This window comes from Callorhinchus milii, unplaced genomic scaffold (genome assembly GCF_018977255.1).
Source record: "Callorhinchus milii isolate IMCB2004 unplaced genomic scaffold, IMCB_Cmil_1.0 Scaffold4, whole genome shotgun sequence".
Lineage (NCBI taxonomy): Eukaryota > Metazoa > Chordata > Chondrichthyes > Chimaeriformes > Callorhinchidae > Callorhinchus > Callorhinchus milii.
The window spans coordinates 64,819,264-64,837,663 of NW_024704745.1; the positions used below are offsets into that span (position 1 = coordinate 64,819,264).

At 40.4% G+C, this 18,400-nt stretch overlaps 1 protein-coding gene across 1 annotated transcript in view; it reads right to left on the minus strand.

Moving 5' to 3' along the window:
• Window positions 1-18,400, minus strand: part of cwf19l2 (CWF19 like cell cycle control factor 2) — an 80,803-nt gene that overhangs the window by 6,932 nt on the left and 55,471 nt on the right. Inside the window, 5 exon segments of the mRNA XM_007904444.2 lie at window positions 1,025-1,180; window positions 2,857-2,973; window positions 4,613-4,825; window positions 12,921-13,058; window positions 15,429-15,548. Of these exon segments, the coding sequence (XP_007902635.2) occupies window positions 1,025-1,180; window positions 2,857-2,973; window positions 4,613-4,825; window positions 12,921-13,058; window positions 15,429-15,548 (744 nt within the window).

Genomic DNA, 18,400 nt, shown 5'->3' on the forward strand with positions numbered 1-18,400 from the left:
TCATTATTTTGCAAGAGGAAAAAAAAACCTTCCTTCTTTGAATTCTTCGTGCTGAAGATTGTTGCAATATTTCAGTGCATTTCAGTGTTCAGCTTTTACCACATTTAGCAAATCTTTCTCAGTCTAAATAACCAATAATATTTTGGTAGTAGTTGAAATCATTAACAGCATTTCATTGTATAAAAATTATCAAATTAAAAGCTTGTTTGGAGGTCAAAAATATATTTTACATTTGAAGGGCTATAATTTTCACAATATTTTTCTGACATACAACAATACTAATTCATTTTTTTTAAAAAAAGTATACTTTGTATAAAAGAGAATTTTCAGGCTAAAGTCCTTCCCTCCCTTTTAGGACACCCCACATTAAATAATAATAATAATAATAATCCTCGAATTTGATACAGCGCCTTATCACGTCCTCAAGATGTCTCAAAGCACTTCAAAGGATATACTGTAAAGTGGAGCGACTGTATATTTTGTGTGCAAAATGGTTAAAATGTCCTAGCAGTGTTTAAGTTTCTGTCTGCACACAAGGTGAATGAAAAACTAGACAAGTGTTACCAAGGTGTAAGGAGTGGCATGCTTTTTCCCCCTGAATGACAATTCAAAGCAATTTCCCAACTCTGTACCAGCCACTTCACTCTCTTTAACAAAACAGAGTTTCAACCAAAGTTGTGCAACATTTATCATGTTCATTTTCCAAATGTTTGAATTAGATGCATTTATTGACATTGGATTTCAGGTTTAGATTTTGAAATTCTAATGGGAATTTTTTTCAAAATGCGAAATGATTTGAAATAATTGATTTTTGCAAAAAGATGGAAATAACGTACCTTTCATATTACTATGCAAATATATTCTGGCTATTAAAATACCTGTGAAGATTATTCATCAATGTAGGATTCAAGAGAAGTAATTTCAGCCCCAGAATTTTTTCTGGGAGGTATTTGTTTGATTACCGTAAGATTAATGTAACTAACTGAACTTGTCTATAACCAGTACCTACAAATTCAGGGTTTACCTTGAAGTAAATAGGAGCCATGTCTCCCAGTTCCTTTGGAAGAGGAATGCATTCATACACCATGTGAAAGTGTTTTTTCAAATGCATGTTGGTCTCAAAGAAGACACAGTCAAGGCCCTTGTCTGCTAACATTTTCACCAAGGCTTTTCGGAATAGCTGTTAAAAAGGCATATCCAATGAATAGACAACAACAACACTTGCACTTATATAGCGCCCTCCACGTCAGGCGGCGCCTCAGAATGCTTAACAATGGTGGAGCCCAAGGCCGAGCCAGGGGAGGGAGAAGGTGACCATAGGCACAGTCGAAGAGGAAGGTCTTCAGACGTGATCTAAAAATGGGGAAGGAGGGGGCGAGGCGAAGGGGTTGAGGGACGGAGTTCCAAAGTTTCAGGGTGTAGCGGCTGAAGGCACGGCCACCGATGGTTGAGTGGAGGATTCGGGGGACACGGAGGAGGCCGGACCAAGTAGAGTGGAGGCAGCGGGTTCTGCTGTGGGGAGAGAGGAGGTCAGAGAGATAGGGGTTGCCAAGGAATGGAGGGATTTAAACACTAGAGTGAGGATCTTGAAGTTGACCCGCTCTGTGACAGGGAGCCAGTGGAGTTTGGCAAGGACTGAAGTAGTGGGTATATGAAGTTTGGTACGGGTGAGAATGCGGAATGGTTTGTCTGAGTTTTGAATGAAACTCAGACAAACCAAATAACTTTTAAACAACCTTACCATTCCAGTCTCATTTATAACTCTGCTTGGAAATACAATACTTCTCTATTTTTGGTACCCAGAATCAGCATCAACTTGTCCCAACTCATATATAGCCCTGGGCAGATGCAGAATAAATCAATATTTGTTCTGCTTCAACAACAATAATCTAGTAGTATAGTATTTGCTATAGATCCTTATCAAGTCATTGAAATGCCTAAAATACTTCACATGATTTTACTGTAGTTCAGTGACTGTGTAGTTTTAGGTGAACATAAACCCAATTTACACACAGCAATGCTTCACAAAAAGCCATGCAGTGAATGAGCAATTTTATCGGGAAGACTTGTCCAGGACTCCAGGAGAAACTCCCTTCTATTTTTGAATAGTGCCATGGGATCTTCCACCTGAACAGGCAGAGTTGTAAAACAACTCATCTGAAGGATGGTAACTGATAATGCAGCACACTGCAGCACTGGAGTGTCAGGCTAGACTTCACTGTGAAACAAGAATAACTTGCATTTATATAGAGTCTCAGGGTGAAACACCTAATGAGGAGCATTTACTGTATACGTGTTAACATGTAAGATACATATTCTGCTGTTGCATCCTGGTCACCCAAGTTCTGCCATGTGCAGTGTGTATATTGTGTAAAAGCACATTAATAGAAAATTAACTTATTAGCAATTACCGTTTCTACATCACAATGAAAGGTATAGGATTGGAGAAGAAAGCTCCTCTCTCTGTTATTAATGGCTTAAGTGAAACAGATCTGGTCAGACTGAACCCTATTCCTAATGAGATGTCACAGCACAGTGGGGGTCAATTCAGGCCCAGTAGCAACAAAATGTTGTAATTCTCACTTTTTTCCCAATAGCGCAAAGGTTTGTGAATAGTTAGAGAAAGGGACAGAATCAGAGAGACAGTCAATGAAAGACAGAAAAGTCAGAGAGAGTTTGGCATAATATACTGTTCTGGTGGGAAGCACAGTGAGGCGGGGGAGGGGTTGGGACAGTGATAATGAAGTTAGTCAATATTATACAGTTTCGACCTTGATTTAATATGACAATAAAGCATCCTGATTAGAACAGTCCTCTTAAACAGAGATAAAAAATAATTGATGATGTTGCTCTGACCTGCATTTCCTCCCAGATATCTTCATCCAGTGCGGTACCTGCAGTGTGATGCTGGAGTGGCGCTATCAGGCAATGACCTTCAGTCAGTGACTGGCAATTGGGCAGACACAAATACACCTGGGGAAAAGACATGTTTGAATGCAAATGAGGACCAAATACACTGACTGCATTTCATTACAATAAAATGAGTGAAATGCTTTATTTTGCCAGCTGAATATTTCACAATCTGTTTTGCTTTATCCTGATGCAAAAGTCTATTGTTGTGTATCTTCTCATTACACCTCATCTGAGTAGAAATTCTGAAGTGTATCTTATTTTACATCAAAAATCACATTAACACATTTTTGAACTGTAATGTTGTATAGTGATCATATCATTCCCAGGTAAATCAGTAGGGATTGTTTTCACAGTACTCATTTATTATTATTATTATTTATAATAATGAATAATTATTAATAATTATTATTTCTAATATATGTAGATCTCATCAGCTACCAGTATCTCCAACAGGAGTTGCTAAGAGTAAAGAAGTCAACATGGATTGACCCCCCCACCCCCAACACTAATAATAATAATCATCCTTACATTTGGTATAGCACGTTTCATGTCAGGAGATCGATCATCCCTAAGAGCTTCACAGGATTCACTGTGAAGTGGAATCATTGTGTGTTTTGTAGGCAAATGCGGCAGTTACTGATAACAGACAAATGTTGTTTTTTTTCCAAAGAAAAGAAGACATTCATATTGTGAATGATAACTCTCAGAGATTTTATATAAATTAAGCTACCACCACATCTACAAGTTCCATTTAAATGATTCAAATGCCATGCCTGCAAGAATCATTTTAAAGATAGCTCTCAATTCAACTGTTTTTACATTCAATGTGACCAGCACCAAATATGGAGCACAATCTACTCTGATAACAAATGTCCTCAACTATTCTAATTAATGCAGATATTCAGCAGAAAATTCCATTTCAGCTCTTATTCCTTTTGCAGTAGCTTTCAACGATTTTCTGCTTTTGTACATGATCTCAGTGATGACCCAAGAAGCCAAAAAATTGAAATTTAATGTTATCAAAACCAGAAAAAGTCAGTAAAATGGCTCTTAATCTTTCATTTTAACCCTTTCTTTCTGACAAATAAGAAAGGACAACATGTTTTACTTTTGAGAGATTCTAATAAATAAGTGCCTTATTGTGCTTCCACACGGCCATGGAGAAAGAGATCTAAAGGTGAAGTGAAGTTTAAGAGCGCTTTTTATTTAAAGCACTCCTCCTATTCCGTGGTGAATACCTAGCATTAAGTGGGAAGCTGATTGTTAGTCGAATGGCGGATCGTTTTCCGGGGCAATAAACCCTTCAAAAAAAGCAATAATAATTTGGTTACAAATGTTTATGGGACATTGCTGTGTGCAATTGGCATCACATTTTGCCTTCTAACGATTCAGTCAATCCACTTTAGAGTAACTTTTGTGATGGGCTTTGAGACGTCTCAACAACGTGATGAGGTCTATATCAAATGCAAGGATTATTATTATAATAAAATGAAACTTCATAATACTGTAAAATAAAGGGTAAATAAACTGTTCTGTAACTTATTAATACACATACTAAATCAGATGTAACACACAATAGTAACAAAAGCATTCCTTTTCAAAACGGACACCAGACCAGCTGGATAATGGAATTGTTTTCTTCTTAATCTTCCTGACATCTACTTTAGTGCAGAAACTGCTTGAGATTTATTTCAGTTACCTTTATACCAATAGCAATGATAAGGTGTTTTGGAAGCTCGGGATTGTCAAAGCAGTAGTGGCATTTCTCCATTCTCCCAGCTAATTTCTTGTGCTCACTGATAGCTTTATGTCGCTGCCTTTCATCTTCTTGGCCTGATTGCTCTTTCTTGGCTGCTTTCGAGACAAACATGTCATCCAGTGTGTAATAGTCCCGATCCATCTTCTCCATAAACTGCAGACAAAGAAAAAACATTAGAAAATGTCAGAAATAATAGCTGCAGCAAAAGTGGATATTCTCTGGATCAGTTGACCTTTAACCACATAGGTCACACACAAAGAAGATAGGAGGCACTGAGATAAATGTAAAGTGACTGTCTTTATTTCACAGGAATTTTTCCCCATATCTCACCGGAATAACAAACAGAATTCTAGGGCTTCATGTGCACTACTGCGACATCTAGTTTAGTGACACTGAATGTGGAATGTACATTAAAATGTATTTAAGTAGTAGCATTCTTGCATCCAAGTCAGAAGGTTGTGATTTCAAGCTCCACATTTGAGCTCACAGTCTAAGCTGACACTAGTGCAGAGCCGAGAGTGCTGCATTGTCAAGAAGTGCCATCCCTTAAACCAAAGGTCCCATGCTTTGAGACTTTTCGATAACATTATATCAAATGCAAGGATTATTTAACTCACTAAACACAAAGCTTTTCTAAGATCTACCATGACTTAATATGTTTTTTCCTTCCTCTTCTTCATAAAAACATGCAAAATTTGACTAATAAAAATAAAAAAGGTGCAATTAATTTCTCTCTCTCAGTTTGTCCTATTAAACAAAGAAGGCAACAATTCGGTGAACAGTGCTGCATTTTGAATCATGGACAAATGATTCAATCTGCTTTTCAATTGCTTAAAATGACAACACATGTTTTGTAAACCACAACTACTTCTATGACTCAAGGAAACAGCTGATTCTTGCCAAAACGATTGTAGTGTGTATAATCTGACATTGAGTGGGTTACATCCTGACCTACATCTGGGATCCCATCACTTCTCTCACTCCCCAGTGCACAGCTACCTCCTCAAACACAAACAATTATACCAAAACCGCAAAAAGTTACTAAAAAAGATGTAGATGTTGTGGCTTTTGTGGGGACAAACTTTTATATTCTTTTCAATCAAAGATTTTATACCCCAAATCTGTCACGGGAGCACCTCCCCCCTTGTACAACTGTATGGTTTTGTATTTTTAGTTCTTTTATCTTTACTTCTACTTTCTCATGATGGTGCTACCATTCACTGGCTTTATTGTAATCTACATCAATCCGTACTGTTCTGATAATTGTATTAATTAATGACAAGGAAGCATATTTTCTCATCGCGTCAGTCTGCCTTTCTGTCAAGATGCAGAGAATCTCTGACCCCAAAATGCTTCTCTCACGATTCTCTCCATTTGGAAGCCATTCCATTTTCTTATTCCCTTTGCTTCATGATTGGAAGCATTGGCTCCTGCAGTGAGATACTGAGCCAAGTACATTTACAGGAAGGTCCTAATCTTGTAGGGTTAAATGTCCTGTCATTTTACTAGATTAGTAAACTTCATTCCTACACCACTCAGCTCAGTATCTCACTGAAGCACATCTGTGAAGCGCTTTGAGATGTCATATTAACAAATGCAAGCTCTTTTTTTAAAAAAAATGCAGTGGTGCTTTAAAATTTATTTGTCTTCAACATGATACAATAGGGACTGGAAATATCAATATCCCTCCCCCTACCCTGAGATTTTTCAGCAATTGGTCCAGCATTAACCATGCCCTTCAATAGAGCTTAAAATGGGCTGTTCATAAACAATTTACAGTAATGCATAGTAGGAACCTACTGCAGTAAAGCTACCGGCCCATCTCCAACCTCCCATTCCTGTCCATGGTCCTTGAACGATTTGTCGCCTCCCAGCTGCGCTCTTTCCTCTCCACCCATTCATTATTCGAACCCCTTCAGTCGGGTTTCCGTGCTGCCCATAGCACAGAAACTGCCCTGGTCAAGGTCACCAATGACATCCTGATCATCTGCGACCAGGGATCCCTCTGCCTCCTCATCCTATCGGCAGCATTCGATCCGGTCGACCACGCTATCCTCCTCCACCGCTTGTCCTCCCACCTCAACCTTCAAGGCCCTGTCCTTGAGTGGTTTAAGTCGTACCTCTCCCACCGTCTTCACTTTGTTTCCACGAACGGCTTTTCCTCAGGCCCCCGCACTGTCTCGTGCAGTGTCCCTCGGGGCTCTGTCCTTGGTCCCCTCCTCTTCACCCTCTATATGCTCCCCCTTGGTGACATCATCCGCAGACATGGGGTTAACTTCCCCATGTATGCAGATGACACCCAACTCTACCTTTCCTCCTCTACCCTCAACTCCACGACCACCGATGTCCTGACAGTCTGCCTGTCCGACATCGAGTCCTGGACGAGAGACAACTTTCTTCAGCTCAACGTGCGTAAAACTGAGGCCCTCCTGATTGGCTCACGTCAGCGCCTCCGCACCTCTGGCGCTGACAGCATCAGCATCCAAGGCTGCACTCTCCACCTCTCAAAGCCGTCAGGAACCTCGGGGTTCTGCTCGACCCTGAGCTGTCCTTTCTCCCTCATATCTGCGCCACAACTGGCACCGCCTTCCATCACCTCCGGAATATCACCAGACTACGGCACTACCTCACCCCTCACGCCGCTGAAACTCTGGTCCACACCTTTATCACCTCAAGGCTGGACTATGGGAACTCTCTCCTCATTGGCCTTCCCACCACCTCCCTCCACAAGCTGCAGGTCATTCAGAACTCTGCAGCTCGTGTACTGTCCCGCACCAGGCTTCGGGACCACATCACTCCCACCCTCGCTCGCCTCCACTGGCTCCCCATCCCCCAGAGGATCGAATTCAAGATCCTCACCTACAAGGCCATTCATGGCCTCGCTCCCTCCTACCTCTCTGACCTACTATCCCCCTACCTACCTGCCCGTACCCTCCGTTTCTCTGGCTCCGGTCTGCTCCACATCCCCCGCCCCAACCGCCCTACCATCGGTGGTCGGGCCTTCAGCCTCTCAGCCCCGAGGCTCTGGAGCTCCATCCCCCAGTGCCTTCGCCGCCTCCTCCCTTTCCTCCTTCAAGGCCGGTCTCAAGACCTTTCTCTTTGACCGTGCCTTCAGCTCCCCTCTCGACTCTCTACCCCCTCCTCGCTCCCTCCCTTCCCTCCCCTTGACCATTTCCCCCCTCCTCGCTCCCTCCCTTCCCTCCCCTCACCCTGACCATTTCCCCCTTGCTCGGGTCCTGACCCAACTGTACAGCGCCTTGGGACGTCCTCCCGACGTGAAAGGCGCTCTATAAATGGAATCTTGTTGTTGTAAAAGAAAGTGGTCTCAGGAGCAAAAAAAAACCCAGTTTCAACAAGGGATAAATTAAAACCCTTGACCTTTACTTTGCAGCCTCCAGATTCCACTGTAGCTTTTTTTCCTTCCCCAACATAGACACAGTAAGGGCACTGATATTCAAAATACTCTTCTATTGAATCTGGTATGTGATCTCTGCAGGTCTGTTCTGCAAATCAAGTCACAACTTCAGTCAGGTTTTCTCTCTTTCAAGTCTTTGTTAGTGATACCTTTGATGATGATGATGAGAAAGGCACAAATACCAAACAAAAACAAAATCCATTAGTAGTCTGATTTCAATTTATGATATTAATGATCCCAAAACACAGGTGTCAAAATTCTTTTGGGATTCAAAGGGTTTTTGCCCCCCCAAATAGTTAAATGATTCATATTGATCTGGGCCCATTTGTACAATACCTCCTTTGAAACTGTGCCTTTTAGTTTTATGCTTCCAATGACTGATAAACCAATCCAATTTCCGTCATTCATATAGTACGTTAATCAATTGAATATTTTCAAACTGAACATGCTTTAATGTCACAAGCCACCATCACATACATCAATGGCACAAATTGATAAGGAAGCTCATCTCTGAATGGAACGTTTCTGCTTGAAAGTTTGCTCTAATTCTAGTTCTGGAAAGTTTACTCTATTGTCAGTCCAATTCGCTTGAACTTTTTTCATCACAGTTCAGAAAGATCAATTTAGTAAATCTATTTGATCCATTTGCAAACACTTTAAGAAGTGATACAACAACTTTGCTCAGACGGTATTGTGTATTAGAGTTCACTGCATATTTCTTCCTTCTTGCTATAGCACAAATGAACCTATTTTGCATCATATTGCAACAGATTCTGCTGTCTTTTTCTATTCCATTCAACTAAAAAGCAGAATTGAACAAATAGATTTCAACCACTCTTAACATTTATGTATAACCATGAGTTATATGTAAATAATGAAAATAAGATTATGTATAAATAATCTTGTTCTTTTTTCTGCTGATGAAATCTTCATCAGGACTCAAGGGGAAAACATAACATCTTATGACAATCATTTATATAGTATCTTTAAGCATAGAAACATTTATTTTTCCTATTTAAACATAGCTAGGTGATGCGAATGGTCGAGAGCTTGGGCACTAATTTGCAATGATACCTATCAACAAGAGTGAAAGCTTTTTACAAATGTTGATGATTTCATGTTATCCTGTGCAAAATATTAGCTAAATTTTCATGTCCATATTCTACAAAGACAGTTCAATAATCAAGGGTCAATGGATAATAAATCCTACAAGTAGTATAATAATAATCATCATCCTTGCATTTGGAGTCCTATAGCTTAGTGGTTAAAGAACTTCCCTCGCAAGCGAGAGGAACTGGGTTCGATTTCCTGGCAGGGCGAAACGTTGGCATGTTTCCTTACTCCGCACGCCTCAGTTTGCCTAGCAGTAAGTAGGAACTTGGTTATTTGTCGATTGGCAGATTGCTTTTCCAGGGGTAATAAATCCCCTTCAAAACATTTTTTTCTTTTTAAATAATAATTTGGTCACTCAATCCATGACTGTTTGTGGGACACTGCTGTGCGCAATTGGCTGCCGCGTTTTTCGCACAAAATATTCAGTCAATTCACTTTACAGTATATTCTCTGAAGCGTTTTGAGACGTCTCAAAGACGTGATAAGGCGCTATAGCAAATCCAAGGATTATTATTGTTATTTGATATATTTCTTATAACATTGTTGAAACATCTCAAAGGATATACTGTAAAGTGGATTGACTGTGTATTTTATGAACAAAACCCAGCAGTCAATTTGTACACAGTAATGAATTAGTATAAAACACGGTATAGCCAGTACATCTTTGATACTCTGTTAAATTAACCTTCCTAAGAAAATTCACATTGCTGAAGTTTTGGAGTTTTGGAGTGCCCACGTAATCCAATTTTTTTCTTTGTGGAAACACTAAGAATACCCATCACTGAATGATTCCTGCCTTTGACAGGATAAGCATATCAGTTCTTGGCCAGATTGCTAAAAGTGAAGCATTCCTTTTGCATTTCATGGGAGGGAATAACATCAATAACATGTATCCAATGGGCTTTTCAGGAAGTGTCTTTTGCACAAAAAATGCAATGCTCACAGACTCATTCTCCTGTCTGAAGGAGAATACTGCAGTATTAACCCACAAAGAAAAAAATTGGATTACGTGGGGAGGGAGGATATGGATTCTTTGTAAATAAATCAACTTTAATACTTCAGTCCTATCAAATTGTGCTGCACAATCTCCATTTATAATGCTCTTTTTGCAGCAAACTGGCTCAGAAATTGCACAATTTTTCTATGTAAAGTGCAGTAGAACAAATGAAAAACTCAATTTCCAACCACACTGCATTCTCATCACCATTGCAGCATGAAACTTCTATTATAGTTTGAATTACAGTGTAAAATTACTGAATTAGAACATTATTGTTTGTGTGCAGAATACTGGGAAATATTTCACAAATGGTTCCTAAGCAGGAAAATTCTGTGATGTTATTCAGTTTATTTAACCTCATTAATTCATTAATATATAAATCACAAAAAATACAGTAAAATACAAGTGAATCTATTGTTAGAATCTCAATTTGGACAATATAGTGAGGTTTATTTTGAAATGATAAAACAGGAAACTGGGAGAGTTAACACATTTTTGAGCAAATCACTGACTACACATTTAGTAGACTGAAAAATTATCAGAACTGATCATAGGTATAAAACCTATGCCTATTTAGGCATTGACTAAATAGATTCCACTTATTGCAAAGCAATATGTGATATTTGAACAGTTTGTTCAAAAATCTAAAATGTGGCAAATTATTGTTGAAAGTACAGATCTACAGAGGCAGAACTTTGTCTTTTGCTGCACAAAATTGAAATTCAGTGGTCCATCCATAAATATCTGTTATCCAGTTTTCTTTCAAGATATATTTGTATCCCTATTTCCTACTTCTGCCCCAGTCTAGGTGTCTCGGTTGTCTTTCTCATTCTGGAGAGTGGGGCAAACTGGCCCATGAATCACTCTACAAGCCTCCATGAAGTTCTACCTTCTGTACCCCCAATATCCTGGTTTATGATTGAGTTCCAAGCCCAAGTACAAAGATCACCATCAACAACAACAACTTGGATTTATATAGGGCTTTCACATGAAGTAGCGTCTCAGAGCCCTTAGGATCAGCGAACATTCAGCTGAAACTAAGGCTTGTACATTGCTATGAATTGGTTACTGATTGGTCAAATATTTTAAAGAATTGTAAAATATTGAGAGGAATTTCTGCATAAAAGCCTTTTACAAATTTGATTTAATCTTATGAAGGTCAATAATCATGGGGGTTGGGGGCTGTGTTGGTGCTGCAATAGATCAGCACATCACACTTCCATCACCGAGGTTTGGGTTTGGGGTCCCAGACTGTAAACCACTTGTGTGAAAGTCAGAGTCGGCACAAGTCCACACCACTAGAAATCAATACCATTCACCTTTCATGTTGTGAGGACATCTCAAAATGCTTTACATTGCTGGCTGGGCATCCAAGGGGTAGGAGCTGAGGGGGAGGGGAAAGATGACTAAAAGTGAAAAAGAGGTACAACTTGAGACTTGATGTGGGATGAGGGGAAGGAGGTAATTATTAAGTTTGGTCAACAACAACAAAATTACATTTATAGAGCGCCTTTCATGTCGGGAGGACATCCCAGGGGCTGGACAGTCAGGGGTCAGGACCTGAGCATGGGGGAGAGGGAAGGGGTGAGGGAAGGCAGAGAGGTGGGAGGGCAAGCGAAGGCATGATTGAAGAGGAGGGTCTTGAGACCAGCCTTGAAGGAGGCAAGGGAGGAAGCGAAGCGAAGGGACTGTGGGATTGAGTTCCAGAGTGTGGGGGCAGAGAGGCTGAAAGCTCGGCCACCGATGGTAGGGTGGGTCGGGCAGGAGACATGGAGCAGGCCGGAGCCCGCTGAACGGAGGGAGCGGGCAGGTTGGTAAGGAGTCAGCAGGTCAGAGAGGTAGGAGGGGGCAAGGCCATGGATGGCTTTGAAAGTGAGAACGAGGATCTTGAATTCGATCCTCTGAGGGTTGGGGAGCCAGTGGAGTCGGGCGAGACACCCAGGTTCCTGACTGATTTAGTGAGGTTGAGTGTGCAGCCTTGGAGGCTGATGTTGCCAGCGCTCGAGTTGCGGATTCGCCGGCGTGAGCCAATCAGAGGGCCAAGTGCTGGGATACCGAATTGAGATAACAATAATCCTTGAATTTGATATAGCACCTTTCACGCCAGGAGGAAATACCAAAGTGCTTCACAGGATTCACTGTAAGGTGTACTGACTGTATTTTTATAGTTAACATGGCAGCCAATTTGCGCACAACAATGTCCCAGAAATAGCCATGAAGTGAATGACCAATTTTATCTGGAGGATTGTTCACCCTTACTTTTCGAATCGCATCCACCTGAACAGGCAGATGGGGCCTCAGTTTAATGTCTCATTCAAACGACAGCACCTCCAACAATGCAATACCCCTCAACATTGCATTGGAGTGTCAACTTATACAATATGAATTCAAGTCCTGACATGGGGCTTGAATCCACAATCTTATGTCTCATAGGCAAGAGTGCCACCAACTGAGTCAGGCTGACACAGTAAAAGCCTGAAACTCCACCTAATTTTCGCCCATATTTTTTTAAAATTGAAGCTTGTACAGAAGTGTAGAACATTTTTTTAATTCAGTTTTAATTTACAAGCCAGTTCTGTTTAGAATTTTTTTAATTTCTGTTTCGTTCTGTTAAGAACTGTGGAAGTCTGGCTTCAAAATAAAGACCGAATTTAATAACTGTCCACAATTCTGTCTGATCTGAATTTTAAGATGTTTTCAGGAGGATACAAATAGAATTTTACCTTAGAAGCCATGCGTGTAAATCTTTCATTCTGGTCCTCTGCAGTGCTCATCCTTTCTTTTCTGACCAGATCTTGTAGACTTAGATTATCATCATCCTGGAAATATCTGACCCTCTTTCCCTCAGAGTGCGTCTCAATCTGAAAAACAGATATTGTTCTGAGCACAGTATCGTTACCTGAAAGAAGTTAACAATGTCTGTTCTAACTGCGCAAAACACCACAAATGCAACAATCTGCTGAAGGTCAGACCTTAGAAGGTCTTCTACGTGATTTCTCACATATTTTATTGTAGGTTTCTAAAGACTGAATCAAAACCAGTGATTTTGTTGTAAAACTGCCACACCATTTGAAAGAGAAAAACAGGTTAACATTTTGGTTGGGAAGAAGGTCACGCTGATATGATACATGACCTCTTTCAGATGCTAACTGATCTGAATTTATCATTTTTATTTAAAAATATGAGTTTTTCCTTTTATCTTTGAGAACTAATTTGTAATATTTCTTTATTAGAAAAGAACCCGATTAGATCTCTACTCTGGAAATAGCAGAATACCCATGTGTCAGTGTGATGTGATATTTGTCTGAGTCCCCAATTCCGCAACATGGATCCTTATTAGGAAATCTCATTTCAAATTATGTGCAAATTAAATGTCATTTTATAACTACTAGTTTAGATTTCCAGGTTAGAAACACCAAGATCTTTAGTAACTCTCTGTGCTGCACAGGTGCTGTTCTCTGAAGGCTGACTGGATCAGTCCCAGCATGTGCAAAAGTTCTTGTTAATCAAGACAAAGTGAAACTTCTGTAACAGAAGTCAACAACTGTAAAAACAGAAGCAAAAACTGTTGGGTTTTAACACATTATGGTTTGAAGTATTAACAATAATCCTTAATGTACATTACATTTTGCTTAGCGCCTCCTCTCATGTCAAGAGGATGACAGGATATACTGTAAAGTGGAGTGACTGTTTTGTGAATGAATGCAATAAGTAATTTGTGCGCAGCAATCTCCCACAAAACAACCATGAAGTGAATGACCAATTTTATTTGGGAGATTGTTGTCCAGGATAAACTCTCTTCTGTTGTTGAAGTGCCATGGGATCTATAATGTCCACCTGAACAGGCAGTCAGGGTCTTGGTTTAATGTCTTATCCAAAGGACGGCAACTCCAACAATACAGCACACACTCAGCACTGCATTGGAATCTCAGCTTGGACTATATGAGTTCCAAATCCTGATGTGGGGCTTGAATCAACAATCTTCTGACTCAGAGGAGAGAGTGTTATCAACTGAGCCTGGCTGACACACAACTTGCATTTATATAGTGTCCTTTACATGGCATAACATAAGAGGAACCGAGTGGGAGGAATCCCTGCCCCCAATGACCTGTCTGCTTCTCCAAGTCCTCCTGATGAGCCAGGATAGCTGATCTGTCATCAACAGTGCCTTAGAGTCTGACAAACACATCTAACTCCGAGCGCCGTCCAGCGTGAAGAGCACTATGTAAATGCAGGTTGTTGTTGGTGTAACTTAGGAAGCAGACATCCGAGACATCCACAGAGGATTGACATGGTTTTGATATTTCATTGTCGGAAACTTCATCTTCCAGCTAACTCCAAGGTAACATGCATGTCAGCCCCAAACAGACCCCATTTACTTCCCTCATAGGAGGGTATTTTAAGGATTGTGGAATTAAGTGCTCTTTAAAAAATCAATTTTACATCAAAATTAATATCCAAACAAACTAGGAGCTGCCTCAAAGGAAAATTCACTGAGTGTATTGTTAGTGACTTGCTTCAGTATCTAACTGGCATGGTCACAACAATTAGCAGCCTGTTAAACACTGACCATTGATACAGGGACTATAGATGCTCAACATTAAACTGTGCTTGTACAGTAATGCTCAACTTCCAGTATAAAGCTGCAAGTGTGGAATAAAATAGATTGATAAACATAAGTAGATTACTTGATGACATGCTTTTATCCTTAACCACCCAATCTCTGAAAGCAAAATCAAATTATCCTTCACAAAACTAACTGGTGAGAGCAGTTTAAGCATTAGAGTACAGGGTCTACTTTATTCTTCAGCGATATATGCACTTTTAGAGAGGTGCAAAAGTATGAAATAGCAATGGAAGGAATGGCCATCTGTATACCAATTGTTAAAATGGCTAATCTTCTTTTTCTCTCCTTAGTCAATTTGAAAAGATTCAAGCTGACCAGGAATTAAGAATTAATTCTATGAATCCAGAAACATCCAGCCAAAATGGGAAAGTGATCTGTACATAAATGGTGTTCAGGGTTAAACCTGAAAACGCTGCAAGTTATTATTTTTTGTCACTAAATAGATTACCTGGATTGCACATCTTAAAGATAATAAACATGCACTGAAATTGGAATCTTGCCAATTAATCCACAAGCAACTGAGTCAAGTTTCAAGAAACTTAGTTGCTTGAGATTTTTTCTTGAGTGGGTCTATCATTCAAACTGCAGTGTATATGAGGTTTACCGTTTGTTTCTTCTTCCTCCCTCTTTGTTGCTCTGCAAATTCTGTGGCAGCGCTCACTGGCCAAGCTCTGCCTGATCGATCCGTTCGGATAAGAACCACGTCTTGATCTTGATCTGCAGCCTGGTTCATTTAAAACAGAAACACTCAACCTCACAGACTAACAATATTAATCATCCCTGCATTTGATATGGCACCTTTGACGTCAGAAGGACTTCTCAAAATGCTTCACAAGTTTGCTATGACTACATTTTGTAGATAAACGGAGAACTCAATTCACACACAAATAGTCATGAAGTGAATGATAAATTTTATCTGGGCGCTGAATGTTGGCCAGGACACTAGGTAAAAACTCCTTTCTCTCTTCGAAAAGTGCCACAGATTTTTAGAGGCAGACAGGTCATTTTAACGACTCATCCGAAGGACGGAAACTCGAACAATGAGCACCTCCCCAGCACTGCGTTGGATGTCAGTCTTGACTGTGTAAAGTCAAACTCCCAAAGTGAGGTTTGAACACATAATCTTCTGTCTTAGAAGGGAATGAGAGTGTTTCCAACTTAGTCAGTCATCTCTGACACCTAAATAATTATTGGTAAAAATAAATTGTTCTTTTTTAAACCCCATAAATCTTTGCACAATGTAGATAACATGCACTAAAATGTTTTCATTAAGAAAGCAGATCCATTAAGAAAGGCTAGGAATGGTTCCTCTTTTCAAGGTCCATCCAAAGACCCAACTGTTTGACCCCGGTTTCAGTCATCTTCTCCCTCCCCACTCTCCTTGGCTCCCACCCTCAGTTTGGATGCCAAGCCAAGAATGTTAAGTGCCTTGGTCATTTTCAATCTACGACTGTTTGTGGGACATTGCTGTGCGCAATTGGCTGCCACGTTCGCCCACAAATATACAGTCAATTCACTTTACAGTGTGTTCTGTGAAGCGCTTTGGGACGTCCTCCCGACGTGAAAAGCGCTATATCAGATGCAAGGATTATTATTATTATTTTTAAAATATGCCTGTTTTAATTATTTACAACAACAACAACAACAAGATTCCATTTATAAAGCGCCTTTCACGTCAGGAGGACGTCCCAAGGCGCTGCACAGTTGGGTCATGACCCGAGCAGGCGGGGAATGGTCAGGGTGAGGGAAGGGAGGGAGCAAGGAGGCGGGAAATGGTCAGGGTGAGGGGAGGGAAGGGAGGGAGCAAGGAGGGGGGAAATGGTCAGGGTGAGGGGAGGGAAGGGAGGGAGCGAGGAGGGGGAAGAGAGTCGAGAGGGGAGCTGAAGGCACGGTCAAAGAGAATCTTCTGACAATCAGGTTCCTATTTACTGCTAGGTAAACAGAGGTGTGTGGAGTAAGGAAACTGGCCTAAGGTTTTGTCCTACAGAATAACCGAACTATACCTACAGGCGGGCAGGGCAATTAACCCATTGCACAAACCTGCCAACTGGGTTCGCGACACCTCAAACATATATAAGGTGCTATTCAGGAGCAAGACTAACGTTTATATATGCTGCTCAAATAGGCTTTAAAACAGACTTCAAATGTATGGGATCAGGCCTTGCACAAGTTTTAGTTATTATTGGGGTGAAGTTAGTCTCTCTTGAACTTAGAACAATTTTTTGTTTCTGCAGCATATCAAAACATTTGGCATTGTTGTTCTGTGATGACATTTGGCAAGTTCCCCCAGCAATTTCCTTGCCACGATCAATCATCAACAAATTTATTGCAGTTAAACCTCATCTTTGTGATTCACTGTAATAGCAAAGTCATATGGTTTGTAGTAAAAATTAAAATCTATTTTGTGACCCTAACGATTTGCCTCTTAAAAGATAATTGTTCCATGCCTCAAATTACATCATCTCATGCCAGTTCCATTAAAAACAGACATGGGATGATAGCAATAAATGTCAGTGAGGACAATTTGGAATGTTAAAGTATACAAACTACATAACAAAGAAACCTCTGCCTTTATGGAGACAGATCTGTAATGAAAGATTGCTGCACACGTTCCTATCCGGGATACTATAAAACACCAGTTTTGGGCCTTTGATGTTTATGTATCTAATCTTAAAGAAATTGAACCAACTAAACAAAATTTCCTATAATTTACAAATTCAGGATGGTTGTATTTATTCAAATTTGAGTTATACACGGGGCTGGCTGAGGCAGATTAACTTAGATGACAAGTTGGAGAGCCAAAAACTCTTGAAGCTATTTCATAAGAAACTGGTGTTGGGATGCAATTCCACTTCAAAGACTTGAATAAGGATGTTCTGAATCCAAATCTAAATGTTTATATTTGCATTCCAGTCAAGGTGCAAAAGCATAAAAACTGTCACAAAAGGGGGGAAGAGCAAAAAAGCCATTTATTTGGTTTGTATGGCTTCACTGGGTGCATGCAATTCCGTCCCTGATTGTTTAGGAGGAAGGGAGGGAGGAAAAAGGTCCCCTATTCAGTCTAATACCCCAATTCCAATTAAAATCCCTTTAAGTACAGATTTATCGTCAGGTCAGCATAAGTAGCCCAAAGCTTGTAAGTGGCCCCAAATTTCTGATGTCTGAACATCATCGTCTAACTCCTCACTCCCCAATCCACCACCTGGCACCTCCGCTTAACTGGCACCAGCCTCCTGCTCGTCCCTTGCATCCTCTGCCCCACCATTAGAGATCGCACTTTCAGCCACTACACCCCAAAATTCTGGAAAACTCCCTCACTCCTTCTCTCCTCTTTTTCAAGTCCCGCTTGAAACCTTCCCTCTTCAACTGTGCTTATGGCCACTTCCCAGCTCGGAGTCAGGCTCCGCCATTGTTAAGCGCTCTGGGAATCTACCCTGTGTGGAGGGCACGAAATACGTGCAAGTTGTTGTTGTTGTAACTTTTATGTCTAATGAACTGTTTACAGTCTTTTTCATGGTACAAGTTTTTAGGATGGGTAATGAATACATTCTCAAAATACTTCAGTTAATTTTCGTC